We start from the raw sequence: 16,386 nt of genomic DNA on the forward strand, positions 1-16,386 counted from the left end.
GCAAGCCCTGCCCCGGGTGTGTCCCCCTCCCCCTCTGAGCACGGTGGGTGGACGGGGACCTACAGCAGGACTACTGAGGCCTCTGCTGCTGCTGCTGCTGCTGCTAAGTCACTTCAGTCGTGTCCGACTCTGTGCGACCCCATAGACAGCAGCCCACCAGGCTCCCCCGTCCCTGGGATTCTCCAGGCAAGAACACTGGAGTGGGTTGCCATTTCCTTCTGCAATGCATGAAAGTGAAGAGTGAAAGTGAAGCCTCTAGGCCACCCTAAGGAAGGGAAGCTTTGGGGCAGTGAGAAGACCCAGAGAAAATTGGTCTCCAGTAGCAGAATGGAGTTACTGGATAAAACCAGCCTTGGACCCACCCTCCTCCCCTCCCTCCCTCCCTCTCTCTGGTTTTTCCTGAATATGTGGGCCAATAAATTCCTTTTATCACTGAAGGCCATTTGAGCCCCTGGATGACACAACAGTGAACAGCTGTGACTCCCAGCCTCGGGGTACTGAGACTCTTCCCAAATGCCTGATCCTACAACTGTGTTTGATTAAACACATGAGAGTTAAAATACCTCTCTAGTAATGACAATCACAGGGACCCAAGTAGAGCTTGGACTTGTTTGCTGGGAGCAACGAGAGGCGTCGGAGCACGTACACACAGAATAAGGAGGGCTGTCTGTTCATCTTAAGACTAATAGTCTCCTTTTTCACAGTAAATTTGGTCAACTTATCAGTTCTTTTTCATGAGCAAATATATATATATATATACACATAGACACACACAAACCAATACAATTCATATATATATGTATAGATAGATAGATACACATATAAATATATACACACAGACCTAACAACAGCATGAAAAATAGTCTATCATGATACAGAAAAAAGGTAGCTGAACTGACATGAACAATGAAAAGTTCCCCCAGAACACGATCTACAGTTAGTCCCTAGTGATGGGGGCGCCAACTGTGTGGGTGAAGGTCCCAGGTGGCCCCGGCTGCCATCAGCCAGACGCCCTGGCTGTTGCCACTTCTATGTCACAGTTGACTCGAGGCTTTTTTGGTGATATTTGGCTACAATGGACCATCCCACCTGCGTCTCCCCATCTCCACACATGCTGGCCTCCACAAGAAGGCTTGTTCCCACCCCCACTGCCCACCAGTAAGAGCCTGCGGTCTGACCCCTCCCTGTCACTCAGAGCCCCACAGGCCTCTGCACAAGCCTGGCAGTGAACTTAGAGCCCAGCGCAGGGCCTGCAGAGCGGATGTGGGATCAGTGGCACTCGCTGGCCTGGTGACCTGCAGCCACCAGCTGTTAGGACCATGGGCTGCAGCACTGAGTTAAAAATCACACACTTAGAAAAACTGCTCAGGCCCACAGGCGAGGGTGGAGGCGGGTGATAGTGGTGGATGGAAAGAGAGGGGCTGGTGGAGTCAGGGCCACCTCTGCCAGGAGAACAGTTGGTCCACCAGGAACAGATTCCAAACACTGGGGACGAATGCAACAGGCCATAGAAATTAACATGAACTTGCTTTCACTTGAAATTAGGTGAATAAAGCAATCTTATTTGAAGTGGGAAATTTCAGTTCACTGAACCAGACGCCACTCCATCTATGAAATCAAGGATCTGGGAATGTGGTTTGAGTAAGTAGAATTTTTTTTCTTAACTCAAGAAGTTACCTATGAATAATAAAGAATTTAAATAAAACTGATTCAATCTTCTCCCAAAGTAGCTGTTTTCAACAACTGTGGGCAAATAACCCTGGGTCTGGCAGAGGTGACAAGTGGGGGTCTGGTGAGGACAAGGGATGTTTGATAATGAAGGCTCAGGACGTGAAAAAGGCATGTGAGACAAGACAGAGTCCTCTCCCAGCAGCCTCACATGACACAGGACCACAAGCTCAATCCGTAAAGGAAGCATCCTTGAGAGAAGGGATGCCCCAGTCAAGGACATGAACACACGACAAGCCGCAGGACTCTCCACCCGCACAGAACAGTGTCACACCACGCGTTCATTCATTCCATCACTGTCCACCACCCTTGTGTCCACGGGGCACACTGCTGAAACTCCACAAACAGCACCAGCACGCGACAGGCTGAATATGTTCCTGCCACACGGACAACTCTTCACCTGCCAGGGAGGCGAGGGGACAAACCGCCTCCACTGCCCCGACCTGTCCTGCCAAGAGGGCAGCCAGAGGCCATCGCTTACCTGTCCAGGTGATGCGTAGGTACAAGACACACACACACTCGTACCTGGACCAGATAACATGCAGGTACAGAGCACACACACACATGTACCTGGACCCGGGTGATGTGTAGGTACAGGACACAGGCCACCAGGAAGCAGATGCAGAACACCAGCAGGAGAAGGACAGCCACACTCCTACAACAGAAGACATACAGTCACTGCAGGTCGGCGCAGGCGACAGGCACCTGAGAGATGCCATCTTTCCTCCCCTCCCCCAGCAGGTCCCAGCCCCCAGGAAGACACAGTGGTCTCTGGGGACTTGCCCATGCCAGTCCTCTTCGAGGAGACAGGCTCTTCCTGTGTCCACTCCAACTTCTAAGTGCCCCCGCTCCAGGGTCTCTCTAGTCCTAGGAATGCTCGAGAGATGCCCTCCGCGTGCAGGAAGGGCTAGGGTTGCACAGACTTGGCTGCTGAGCACTGCCCTCTTCCTGGGCTTCATCTGGGAAGAGTTTTATTAAGAAAGCTGAATCTCCTAGTAGGCCATCCAAGTGGCCACTGTGTGTCCACAGGGTCTTGGAGTGGGGCTGGCTTCCAGTGTCTTCTGGAAACTCACAGTTGAATTGCTCCACTCGGGAGGTTTATGAAGAAAGGGGTACATCTAGAAGAAAAGAGGGGTCTTTCCTGCCAAGAAATCAGCACTGTCACTCACTGTGATTTAGGACGATTCAATCTTATTAAAATCTTATGTTTTTGTTCCTTTCCAGAGGCTACTTGTCCTCATTTAAATGTTTCTGAAAATGACAAGCACCCAGAAGCCAGGGTGCCCCACTGGCGGTCCTGTGTTATCTCCTGCAGTCAGTGCCATGAAGTCAATGGTGTGTGTGCTGTGGACAGAGTACACTGAAAATATGTGGTGTCTGAGGACTGAGCACATTTAAAATTAACAACTGAGAGTGAGCAGTCCCATGCATTTGCCATCAGGCATGCTTAGCTAGGTCCTCCAGGTAATGGAGAACTGGCATGTGGCTCAGGCAGTCTCCAAAAGCCAGGGCACCGTGGGAGAGTGACACAGGAATCAAACCTGAACTTGAAAAGAAAGGGATTCCTGGCAACCTCCTATGACTGATGGACCCAGAATGGCACTTACTGTGGGATTATTAGAAGGTAGACAAGGCCGAATAAGGCGGCCAGAATGAGAGCCAGAACCACGGCGCTGGTGAAATACTCGTCCTGAAGCTGGTGGTACTAGAAGACACAGAAATAGACCATCAGCCGCCAGCTTCCAGGAGAAAGGGCGCCAAGGACGCCTAGGACCACCACAATGAGAAAGAGCTGCACCCACATCCCCAGGACGCCCTGGGGCCTCTGACTCCCAGCCACCCTGAGCCCCCCGGCACCCACCTTTCGCTCTCGCTCAGCTTGCTTGTACTTCAGGGTGAAGAAGTTCAGGTCTGCCATCTCCAGCTCCATCTGGCGGGCTTCCAGGAGGCGGCCGATGTACCTGTTGACACGTGTGCCGGGGGTGGTTTGGACAACGTTTGTAGAGAAAGACGAGCGGTTTCTGAGTTTTTCCGAGGCTGTTCTCAGTGCCCTCCGCTGACCATTACAGAAAGAAAGGCAGGGATATGGTCAGAGTCTCTACTGAGCAAAGAAAAGAGCTCTTACGCCCCATCCTCCTGGGTCCTTGCTAAGGATCTGGCAGAGTCTGGGTCGGGGGCCGGTTTGGGGATCTGAGATGCATTCTTGGCTCCTCCACCTGCTAGTGAGGAGATCCCAGGTGAGTTATCACATCCTGGTGTTGGGTCTCTGTGTTTGTAAGTGGGGCCACGTGGCGGTTGTGTAGTGGCACCACATGGAGGGTTATGGGACCCCACACGTGTGCAGTGGACACAGAGCACAGAGCAATGAAACTTGTTCTTTGAAAATATCAATAAAATCAACAGATCTCTAGCAAGCATGACAAAGAAAAAGAGAGAAATATATAAACAAATTCAGGAGAGAAGCAAATTTACTAGACACTGCAGACATCAAGAGGATAATAAGGAAATATAAACAATAGTTCACATATAAATTTGACAATTCAGTGACTTCTCTGATGGTCCAGTGTTTAAGACTCTGTGCTTCCACTTCAGGGGGGACAAGCTCAACCCCAGGTTGGGGAACCCCAATATGCCACATACAGCCAAAAAAAAATTAAGAAAAAAAAATAATTTTTAATTATAAATAAATCTGACAACTTAGATCAATCACCTACTCCTTGAAACATACAAACTACCACAACTCACCCAACAGAAAAGATAATAATAAAAAAGCTCTATAATGGCTAAATAAATTTAATTCATAATTTAAAAATTCATAAAAAAGTAATCTTCAGGCTGAGACGGTTTCATCGTGAATTCTATCAAATATTTGAATAAGAATTAACATCAATTTTATAGAGTCTCTTTCAGAAAATAAAAGTCAACACTTCCCAACTCACTTTATAAAGTATTATCCTGATACCAAAACCAGACTAAGAGAGTATTAAAGAAAACTATTTTTGAGGGCACGTCCCTCATGAATATTGATGCAAAAATCCTTAGCAAAACATTAACAAATAGGATTCAGCAATATATAAATAGAAGTCTATAGCATGAACTTTTCTAGATACATAAGGTTTAAATATTTGAACGCTCCACACAAGCTATCATATTAACACCATATTAGCCACCACATGGAAAAACCCACGGTCACATCAACTAAAAAATCTTTTGACAAAATTCAATACCCACTCATGATAAAAATCATCACAAATCAAGGAATGGTGGGGAACTTCCCCAACTTGATGAAGAACATCTACAGGATGCCTACAACTAGGTGGATTAACCTAGAGCCTGTTACATAGAGTGAAGTAAGTCAGAAAGAGAAAAACAAATGTCATGTATTAACACATATGTATGGGGGAGCCTGGTGGGCTGCCGTCTATGGGGTCGCACAGAGTCGGACACGACTGAAGCGACTTAGCAGCAGCAGCAGCAGCATGGAATCTAGAAAGATGGTACAGATGAGCCTGTTTTCAAGGCAGGAAGAGAGATGCAGACATGAAATGGACACGCAGACATGGGAGGGAAGGAGAGGGTGAGACAAATAAAAAGAACAGCACTGACATAAACACACGACCACGCGTGACGCAGACAGCTAGAGGAAGCCGCTGTAAACATGGGAAGCTCAGGTCAGCGCTGGGACGGCCTAGAGAGGTGGCAGGGCGGTTCAGGGGGAGGGCATGTATGTACACGTGTATCTGATTCACCCCGTCATGCGGCAGCAACCAACACAACACTGTGTAGCAACTACACTCCAATAAAATAAATAAAAAGGGAGAGGGAAATTGGGAGGCTCCTGGTGTACATTCCAGAAGGGACATATCTACTGGCAGTTTTAGGGAGAGCCTCTCCCCACACTGGCCGGGGCTGGGGAGACACGTCTCCCACCTGCTGCCATGGGTGACACCGGCCCCACCTCTCGTCAGCCATGCAGCCACTCTCAGTGTCTCAGACAGACACTTGAGGCAGAGAAATCCATCTTACAAATGATCAGAGATGTAAATGCACATCCGTGAGCAAAAAGGCTGTGAATTACTTACTTTGATTAAAAGAAAACACACCAAAAGAGCGGAAATGACCTGAATATCAATAGAAGTGGAGTAAGTAAATGCTCTCTCCTTAGGCTGGAGATTTACTCAATGACTGAAGAATCCTATTTTTGAGGAACAGTCAACGATTTAAGGAAATGCTTATGATACACTGGCAAGTGAAAGAAAGCAGCAAACGCTGTATATCATCCCATCAATTTTATTTTTTTAAATGTGTAAATATACACACATCTAAGAAGCTAGAAGAACCAAAATATTAATAATAGGTTGGCTGTGGGTGGTCAGATTATAGATAAATGGTTTTCATTTTCTTCTTTGTGAATTTTTGTATTTTTCTATATTTTCCACAATAAAGTTCTTTTATAATCGGGAATACTGAAGGAATAAATAGAACAAGTGTAAGCACATGGGGGTTGGGTTTTACTGCAGGTGCTTGTCTCTGTGTATTAAGGAGAGCAGCCCCTTGGGCGTGGTCCGAAACTGGGGTGCAACTGGGCTGTTCAGGAGCTCTAAAACCAAGCCTGGAAGCTCAGGCCGCCCTGCAGGCACCTGCATGGTATCGCCACCTAGTGGCCGACCTACCCTGGGCTCCCACACTTCTGATCCAGGAGAGGCCAGGAACAGGGGAACCCAAGACCGGCTGTGTTCTGAGGCTGACCACATACACCTGAGTCACGCTCCCCAGAACCTTGGACACAGTTTCTCACAAATTCAGCACAAAGGCACAGAGAGTGGTGGACCCCACTGTCCTAATCCCGCCAGCCTTCCCAGCTCCATCTGCAAGAACACCTCCATCAGGCTGTTAGGCCTGGAGGTGCAGATAAAGTGAACAGAAGACAGCAACAGAAAAGATGAGGCAACCTCGTCCTAAAGCAGATGTAGGACTTCGGACCCGGTGGGGAAAATGGCCCCAGAGAAGGGGCTGCTCTGCTCGAGGTCATTGGACGGGTCACTCACGTCATCCTTCCCAAATATCCCCACTGGTGGCCAGCCCTGCCCATGCATGGCCTCTCCACTCCATCCTTTCAAGACCACCATGGACTCCCCAGCCCGGGCCACCTGCCTGTCACTGCCCTGTCTTCGCCCACTGACGCCCTCCCACAGTGCCGACACTGCACCCTCCGCATCCTGGACTTGTTTCCACTATCACAGGGCAAAAGTGATGAAGGGCACAGAGCAGAGCAGCAGAAGTCCGGGCTCCCAGCTGGGCCCCCAGCCCCTGGCACCTGCCCATGGGGGCTGCGCTGTCTCTCTGCCTCCCCAGCAGGGGAGCTGCCTGGGCCCACAGAGGCTGTCCAGGGGGAAAAGAGGTGAGAATTGGGTGTGCTGGGGGCGAGGGATCAGAGTCTAGAGAAGACAGCGAGATGGAGGGAGAAGAAGGCTGGATGCAAGAGGGCGTCTGAGAGCAGAGCACAGGACTGGGCTGTGGGATCCTCAGTCTGGGGCCAGCCAGGCAGCAGCGGAGGTATCCCAAGCACCAGAGATGTCGGGAATGTTGGAACAGGGGTCTAAGGACCCTGAATCCCCAGGGGAGACCCGTGGGAGACTGTGGGGACAGAGGGGCTGAGGATGAAACCTGGGATACCACCCCTCATGCTCCCAGGGGAGACAGAAGGACCACAGAGCCATGGAAGTGACAGGCTTGGGGAAGAATCCAGGAATCTGAACTCTGGTGTGAAAGGAAGGAGAGAAGGGGCCCTGAGCACGGCTGGTCTCCCCAGAGCAGGGATGGGAAGGGTGGAGCGGCAGGGCTCCCTGGGTTCCTGGGCCATGGGGCCAGGAGGATGGGCTGCAGACACCAGCCAGAGAAGGTGGCCAGTGAGCCCAGCATGTGATTCCTCCTCAACTAAGGAGCCGTGGGCTGGGTAGGGTCTGCTGCTGGCACTCTCAGGTCCGAGCGGGGACACCAAGGGGCTGCTCAGTCCCTGAGAACGAGAGACTGACGCTAACTGTGTGGGCTCATCAGACACAGTCTGAATCCAAAGGTCACAGGCTCCTTTCACAGGTCAGCAGGCTCTGCCCAGGAAAAGCTTCAGCTCCTCAATCTTATGAACCCCACCCTCCCAAGCAACCCAACAGGAATGATTCGCTCTCTCCCCTCTCCCCACCCCAACTTCTCTGAAGAGTCCTGGGGACACCAGCCCTTGCCTCGGGCTCCAGGTCAATGACTCTGCACTGCCCTGGCTTCATCTAAAATTTGATTTTTTGTTCACTGTGGGTTCTTTTGGATTACACTTGATTTTTTAAAAATATTGCACTATTATTTATCCTGATGCTTCCCAGATGGCTCAGCTGTAAACAGTCTACCTGCAGTGCAGGAGATAAGGGAGACCCAAGTTCAATCCCTGGGTCGGGAAGATCCCCTGGAGGAGGAAATGACAACCCGCTCCTGGAGATGTCAGGAGCCCCCATTCCTTGGTTAAGTCTCTCTAGTTGATGGTACACGGCCTCCAGACTTGAAAGAGATTCCTTTTGGAGGTGTTCCTGCAGGGCAATCTGGGTGCAGGACTTTCCATTTTTCTTCTTGGGTGGTCAGATTCACCTTCCCACCATCTTTAGTCTTCTGCTGGAGTTGGGTGGGGCCTGGGGTGAAAGCATGGAGCTGAGTGGGAAATCAACCTCTATTCTTGCCTGGAGAATCCCATGGACAGAGGAGCCTGGCGGGCTACAGTCCATGGGATTGCAAAGAGCTGGACACAACTAAGCATGCATGTAGGAAATTTATCCTGACACTGAGTTTTGGACATGTATTTAAATTGTATACCTCACTCCCCTCCCCCAGTCCCATCTCTGGAGGGTTAAGTTGAGTCAAGGGGGTTGCGGGGGTGGGGGCGCTGCAGGAAGAAGACAGCGATTTCTACTCCGGCAAGCTGGCAAACAGGAAAGCCTGAGAGTGCTCCTGTTACATGTTCTGGGTAAATATATCAACCCACTCATACTGTGAAATGAACAACTGAACTGACAAAAAAGTAAGGGAAATGACCAGAGGCCAGAAACAATAGGACAATAGGAATTCAGGCCAGGGAATGGTGCCATCATGCTCTCATGGGGCTCACAGAAAACCCAGGGCCCAAGCAAGATGGGCAGTGAAGTCACAGACATCTGGCTGAACCCCAGACCCTGAGAGGCTCCACGACCAGGAGAGACTAAGCAGTGGGGTCAGTGAGGACGCTGGCCTGTCTTAGACCTGACTCTCCACCAAAGGCATGTGCACGCATGCGCCTGCCTCCTGGGACATCTAGAAACCACAGGTCGGGCATTTAGTTTAAAGACTCCCTCGTGGCAGGCAGAGGAAAGACCAATCTCCTTGGGAGAATTCTCCATCAACAGAGCTCTTACTGCGTTTCCAGATAAAGTCTTCCCAAATAGAAGCCCGTAATCAAACCACAAAAACTCCCTCTAGAATAAGGCACCACAAGTGAGAGTCAGCAGGATTTTGCTTCTTCCTAAAAAGCCACTGAAACTGTGGTGAAGGAATTCCTTTTAAAGGCATAAAACCCACAAGGCAGAGAAAACCAGAGTGCAGATGGCAGCGATGCAATCTCAGGAAATAGGCAATCAGTCACTGACAGATTCAAGAACACAGACGAGGGTGAAAGTGAGAATATTCAGAAGGTGCAGCCGTTGGTGCAGGACAGGGGCTGGAGGGCCAATGACAAGAGGACTTGGGAAGAGTATGCTCAGAGCTACTGATGAAGTGATGGAGCACAAGGCTTCACCCCAGGCTCCCAGAGGACCAGGGTCTTCCCTGGAGGGGAAGGGATCAGGGGGGTTACAGACACAAGGGCCGCGTGGTTGAGGCAGACACTGAGGACCACCCCTAGCCACGGTGGTGCCTCCCCATTCAGCTCCATGCTTTCACCCCAGGCCCCAGCCAACTCCAGCAGAAGACTAAAGAAGATCGGAAGGTGACTCAAGAAGAAACCAACCCAAGAAGAAAAATGGAAAGTCCTGCACCCAGGTTTCCCTGCAGGAACACCTCCAAAAGGAACCTCTGTCAAGTCTGGAGGCCATGTACCATCAACTAGAGGGACTTAACAGAGGAAGGGGGGTCTCTGATATGAGAGCCAGACAGGGAGGGAGCAGATGGTCAGAGATGCTCCCCACGGAGGTGAAGGACAATGTTGTGGTGACACCACACTGAGGCTCTTGGGGTGCAGACAGAGGGGGAAGGAGTCCCCAGAAGCAGCACTACAACATCTGACGTGTGAATATCCAGAGGACAGATTTAAACATCTGGGGGATCTGAGCTCGAATTCACCGATAAATCCATGGAATGTCAACTTGTGGGGGGGAAAAAATTCAAGATAATAAAAAGGTTTCTGCAGGAAAGCAAAGCAGCCCAGCTCCAAAGAGCATTTACGAGACTATGAAACATGAGGGGCGGGGTTGATGGAGCTGACCACGGCAGGACCGCACTAGGAGGACAGACGGGTGGGGACTCGGCAGGGCCGGCACGCGGGAGCAGGGCCAGCCTACCTTGTCGTCGTCCTCACAGGTCATGACGTTGGAGAAAGGGATCTCGGCCTTGAACATCTTCCGGCAGTGCATGAGCTGCACCAGCAGGTAGCACACGGTCTTGAACTTCATCCTCTTGGCCGGTTTTATGTCTGAGAGAATCAGCCCCGGAAATATCTGTGCAGACATGCAGCAAAGAGATACGCTGTGAGTAACAGGCACGTCCTGCCTCTTGGGCGGGGAGCGCAAATGTGATGGGGCAGAGGGGTCACAGGCAGCTAGCTCAAGGCCTGCTGCTCGCCAGGGAACAGAACCACAACCCAGTCCCCAAACATGCAGCTCTCAACTCCACCCAATGCCTCTGAAACCAGAGCAATGCCTGAATCCCGGGGCGGATGTGTGGACATCACCCAGCTAGGTCTGCACCACGCTGGTGAGTGTCACCCACTGGCCCACCAGGGTCACTCCTGTAGACCTCCCCTTCTGCCTTTTGCCTTTTTGTCTCCCTTTTTCACCCCAAATTCCTCCAAAGGGGCTGCTCATTGTACAAACCATATCATCCTGCTCATCCTCAAAGCGCAGCCCTGACTGATGCTGTAGTTTAATTCTGCATGACAGGGCGGCATCCACGCGGGGCCCCAAGGCTCCCTCCTACAGCTCAGAACCTCCTGCATGCAAGCAGCCGCTCCCAGGCCTCCCTCCTCGGGCCCCGCCCTCTGCTCCCCTGTTCCCAGGCTCACCCGAGCTGGCCAACCAAACCTCTCACCCAGCCCTCCTCCAGCCCACCTCACACCTGCCCCTTGTCATGCACACTCACTCGCCTTCTCCAGGAATCAGCTCACCTCACCCTACCTGTCCTTCCCTGAGCCCCACTTCTCTCGCCTTGCCAGTGCTACACCATCCAAGGTCCCCATGCCACATGGGTGCATGTATCCCAGCCTGGAGAGGGCTAGACCAGGGAAGCACCAGAACAGCGAAACCCAAAGGTCTCCCTCACATCTGACCTGCTTGTGTCCAGAAGGAGTACCACAGCCTCTTGTGTCCAGCGCCCCTCACCTTAGTCCTGCACCCCCACCTGAGCCCTGCACCCTCTCCAGAGCCCTGCACCCTCGCCTGAGCCCTGCGCCCTCACCTGAGCCCTGGAAGTGGCTCAGTCACCCTTGATCATGTCCAGATCACTTCCCCAGGGTGGAGTGACCTTCAGTGCCCACACAGGATGGTCACAAGCCTTCCTTTGTGCACAGCACCCCTTAATCCACAGTACAATCCATCACTGACTTCCTGCAGAAGGTTCTCAAACCTAATTTGCAGGAGAGGCAGCAAAGGCCCAGGGAGGTGCGGGAGGACTCAGATGGCCCAGCCCTTAAGGACCCCAGGGCCCCAACTCCAAGTTCCCTCCCCGCCCCTCCCCCTCAGCCCTCCCCACACATGCAGCAGGCCAGGCCCAGCACACAAGGTCAGTGGGAACACCCTCGAGTCCGCAGAGCTCAGGGCCTGAGAAGCAGCGATCTGAGGAGAATGAAGGCTCTGCACAGGAGACGCTCTCAAGCCTACCTTTCGCCGATGTGAGGGCACAATAAAAAAGGTCTCGATGTTATGAGTTTTCAGAAAACTGTTCCTCTCGTGTCCGTGTCCCGGCTCCACCTCATAGTCACCGTTCAGGCACGCCAGGGTGGTCTTTGTGATGTGAACCTTCCTGTGGAAAAGGGCATGGAGATCCCTGCTCAGAGTCAAAGCGGGGCCTCCCCCACAGGGCTGACACTCCGCAGGGTCCTGGCAGGGATGTCCCCTCCCCAAGGGCAAGCTCTGGAAGGACCACTCAGGTTCCCTGGGGCACAAGCACAGAGGGCTGGAAGGTGGGGAGGAGCATTAGGGGGACCCAGAGGGAGGGGAACATGTGCAAAGAGGGGTTGAGAGCAAAGAGAGCTGCAGGCAGAGGGGAGAAGGGGCCAGAGGGGAACTGAAGGGGAGGAGGGAAGCAAGTGTCAGGATGCAGAAGGGACAACGAGGGATGCAGAGGGCAGTGAAGTGAAGGAGAAGGAGGCCTCTCCCCAGGCCGTGGTCTGTCCCCAAAATCCCCAGGGCGGGAGGACTCGGCCCAGTGTCAGGCCCTGCAGGGGGAATGGCAATGCTCTGCCTCCTCTGTCCCCCCAACCCCGCAGTGCCCGGAACCCTCTGCTGAGGCCACTTCTGGCCACACACAGCTGATCTGATGTCTGGTCCTCACTGTGCAGCACTGAACACAGCTGAGGGCTCTTCTCCTCCCCAGGCCCTCCTCCTGACGCCTGCATTCCCTGCATTCCTTCTCACCACCCTGCCCCTCCGCTGCTCCTCTTTCTGCCTCTTGGCTCCCCTTCTCTCAGGGACTCTCACTCTCCCTCCTCCTTGTGCTCAGTGTGGAGTTCCAGAGTTTCAGTGCCCCCGAGGGCCTGTGAGTCCCTAACTGACCTCGGTGCCTGGGAAGACCCAGTCTGACTGATGAAAAAGGGCCCCCCCCAGCCCTGTGTCATGCTCCCCTCTTGTGCACTCCGCAGAGTGCTCCCTGTGGCCCCCCAGTATGTGAACCCCACCAGGGCCAGGGCCTCTGTCTTTGCTGCTGACACTCCCCTCTAGGAACAGCGCTGCATCCGTCAGGCGCTCTGTAATTACTATGCTCCTGGCTGGCGGTCCTTCTTTTGTGGGGGGCAGGGAGAGGAGTGTCTCCGAAAGGTGGGGTGGAGGAGAAGAGGAAAAAAGGAAGCCAAGTAGAGAGCGGGCACGGGGGATGAGGCCCCTCCTGGGGGTCTGGTAGATGGAGTCAGGGGAGCAGAGCTACAGGTCAGCCCCAACTTGAAAGAGGCCCTGGCCAGGTGAGGGGGCCTGTGAAGAGCTCCCTAACGGTGGGAAGTCCCTGTGCTTGTCCAAACATGGAGCTGCAGAGCAGGTAGGACCCGTGGGATCTCAGCAGGCAGGGGAGGATGGAGGTGGGCAGCTCCTGTCACCTCCTTGCTGGCTGATGGTCTGGATTTTGTGCCAGACAAGGGGCTGTGAGCACAGCTGCCAGAGGGGGAGGGGGCAGACACAGTGAGAAGGTGTTTACAGTGACCCCCTGAGACCCTGCTCTGAAAGGCAGAGAACAGGATGGGGGGAGCACTGAAGGACAGGGTGCGGGAGGGAGGAGTCAGGGCCTTCCAGGGTCCCCCCGGGGGATGCTCAAAGGCATCCTGGTTGAAGACAACAATGCCAGGGTTTTTGAGCTCACTTAGAAATGCCCTAGGCTTCCCAGGTGGCACTATTGGTACAGAACCCACCTGCCAATGCAGGAGACATAAGAGATGTGGGTTTGATCCCTGGGTTGGAAAGATCCCCTGGAGAAGGGCGTGGCAACCCACTCCAGTATTCTTGCCGGGAGAATCTCATGAACAGAGGAGCCTGGAGGGCTACAGTCCATGGAGTCAAAAAGAGTCAGACACAATTGAAGCAACTGAACATGCAGAAATGCTGTGGCCATTCCTGGGACAGATGCAGTGAGGCTTTGAGGAAGATTTTCCCTTTTTCTGCTGTTGGATTCTAATCTCCAGGCTCGCTACTTCCTCAAGTCCCATAAGCCTCCCTTTCCTGATTTCAAAGCCACTCTCCAGAGCACGCCGAGCAGCCTCGGATGCCACCTGGCCCTCAGCCAAGCTCAGGGCCTCAACACATAGAAAGGGGACCCCTGTTTCTACACTCCCCCCTGAGGTCAGGCCAGGAGGGAGGAGGAAAGACGTGGCCCAGAGGACAGCAGGCCTCTAGGGTGAGAACAGGATGCCTGGGGGCAGGCAGAGGACAGGCAGCCAAGGCCAGAGGGGCCACAGAAGAGGGCACAGAGCTTTGCCCTGAAGTTCGGAGGAAGTGTGCAAAAGCAGACACACATGTGCAAGCGTCTAACGCTCAGCTCTAGCCCCTGGGAACCACAGCTGGGCCCAGCAGCAGCTGCAAGCACAGCCCATGAACCCCTTAAGGGGAGGAAAGCAGGAGGGTGTGACTGAGAGATGAATGTGCCTCAGAGCCCCCTTCCTGCAATCACGTCATCCCCCTGCTGCCCACTGCTCATGGAAGGAGGGGAGCACCCGCTCAGCTCTCAGATTAATGTTTTTACAGCAATACGATGCCTTGGCTCTGTGGAATGGTTTGAATAAAATGAGACAAAGGCAGGCAACTGTAATTAGGAGGCATTAGAAGTGCACGGACCAATGAGAAACACATCCTCATTCTAGAAGAAAATCTGTTAATTTCCCTAGTGGGGCGCTAAACCACAACGCTTTCCGCTGTGTAAGTCTGAGAAAGAAAGTGAAGTGAGAAGCAGCAGTCAGCACTCTGGACAGCTCCCAGCCAGGCAGACACGGGGCTGTCAGTCACCACCGCTTCCTGTCAGCTTGCCTGCTCTCCGTGAAGGCCAGGAGTCTCAGTCAGCCCAGCACAAGCCCCTCCAATTGTCGATGGGGGCTAGGATGGCCAGGCTTCCAGGCCCTCCAAGCAGAAGGGCCAAGTACTATCCCCTACCCCTGCCCTCAGGATCCCGGACTTACCCAGGCAGGCCAGCGGCCTCCATGACGTTGGCCAGGGTCACGTCGTTGGACCACACATCATACTGCCACTTACGCAGGCCCAGGACCCCGCAGAGGACCCTGCCGGTGTGCAGCCCCACACGCATGTTCAAGTCCACCTCAGTGGCCTCAGCCACGGACCTGCAACAAACATAGACACAGAGCGGAAGCTGGGACCCTGCAGTCTGCTCCCATAGTGCCATGAGCACAGGACAGCAGGAGCCTGGATGGGACGGTGGTCTCCTGACCTAATTAGCCTGACCCCTGAGCTGTGGCCTCTGGTGGGCAGGGGTCCCTCCAGGCTGGCTCCCCCAAACTCCAGGGCCACTGCTCAGCTCACAAGGCACCGCACCTCCCCTCCCCGCTCCTTACCCAGGGCAGCCACAGAAGGGAAACAAGCCCAAGGTCCTAGTCCCAGGACCCTGATCCTGCTCTGTGTACCACCAACCTGATCAGGGGTGCTCATGCCTGCTGCCTACCCGGGGGCCAGCGTAAGAGCCATGGGGAACATCTGACGGGGTCCCAGGAGCCCCAGGAATGGTCAAGGTTTGACCCCAAGTTCCCTGACTGAGAAGGCAGGCTAATCCTGTGGGGAGGCCCAGGACTCTGCAAACCCGTCCGAACAACAGGAGGACTTTGTGGGACGTAAATTGTGCCACAGTCAACTCACGGGAGAAAACAAGATGAAACGGGTAGATGCTGAAATTAGACTGCAGGGCCAGTGTGCACTCCACCTGCCCAGCCGCTCATGGCCCTGGGCTCTAGCTTCCAGCAGATGGTGGCTTGAAGCCCTGAGGCCCCCAGGAGAGACCACCCTTGGAAGTGAGGGCAGTGTCAGAGGAGGCATTTGGGCAAGGAAATGGGAGATGGTTTTTAAAGCTCTTGGAAAGAGAAATCAAGGCAACCTGTAGGTGGGCAGGGCTCAGAAATCCCCTCTGGGCCATGAAGATGCCTGCAGGGCCTCTCCAGGCCCACAGTGGAGTGAGATGCGGGAGGCACATGACGGGCTGTGATCACAGGTCAGAGCACAGCAGACGCAGCGCTGCCATGGGGAGACCCTCTGATGCCATGTTTCTTTTTTTTTTTTTTCCACTTTTCCCCAAAAGGCAGAACAGTCTTAGAGCGTATTGTTGAGGAAGCAGTATCAAGGCCTGCTTGGTGTGCTCCAAGTGACAGAATTGCAAGGAAGCGTGAGAGTGGGCAGGAGGTCAGTCACGGCTCCCCTGGCCCCTCCACCCTGGGTGGGTGCAAAGGTGGCCCTGCACAGCAGGTGTGTTAGAAGTTCCAGAGCAAGAAGGGAGGGAGGCTGAGCCACACTGGGGGACACAGCAGGCCCGTGATGAGGACAGTTCCGTTCCCCTCACCCACCCGCAACTCCTGAGAACCACCAGCTCACTGTTCTCCAACGAAAAACCCTGAAGGACTAAAAAAAAAAAAAAAAAAAAAATTAAAGAATGAGGAGCTTTGAGTGATGTTGGAATAAAGAGACTGGGAATCTTCATCTGGAACAAAATGAATGTGACCAGACACAACTTAAGTCCACA

At 53.2% G+C, this 16,386-nt stretch overlaps 1 protein-coding gene across 1 annotated transcript in view; it reads right to left on the reverse strand.

Moving 5' to 3' along the window:
* ADCY1 (adenylate cyclase 1) overlaps nucleotides 1-16,386 on the reverse strand; it is a 105,206-nt gene that overhangs the window by 37,931 nt on the left and 50,889 nt on the right. Inside the window, exons 6-11 of the mRNA XM_055590662.1 lie at nucleotides 14,825-14,983; nucleotides 11,832-11,973; nucleotides 10,299-10,454; nucleotides 3,590-3,784; nucleotides 3,336-3,433; nucleotides 2,299-2,383 (exon numbers count right to left, since the gene is read on the reverse strand). Coding sequence (XP_055446637.1) covers nucleotides 2,299-2,383; nucleotides 3,336-3,433; nucleotides 3,590-3,784; nucleotides 10,299-10,454; nucleotides 11,832-11,973; nucleotides 14,825-14,983 — 835 coding nt within the window. The remainder of the gene's footprint in view (nucleotides 1-2,298; nucleotides 2,384-3,335; nucleotides 3,434-3,589; nucleotides 3,785-10,298; nucleotides 10,455-11,831; nucleotides 11,974-14,824; nucleotides 14,984-16,386) is intronic.

The sequence above is a fragment of the Bubalus kerabau genome, chromosome 8 (assembly GCF_029407905.1).
Source record: "Bubalus kerabau isolate K-KA32 ecotype Philippines breed swamp buffalo chromosome 8, PCC_UOA_SB_1v2, whole genome shotgun sequence".
NCBI lineage: Eukaryota > Metazoa > Chordata > Mammalia > Artiodactyla > Bovidae > Bubalus > Bubalus kerabau.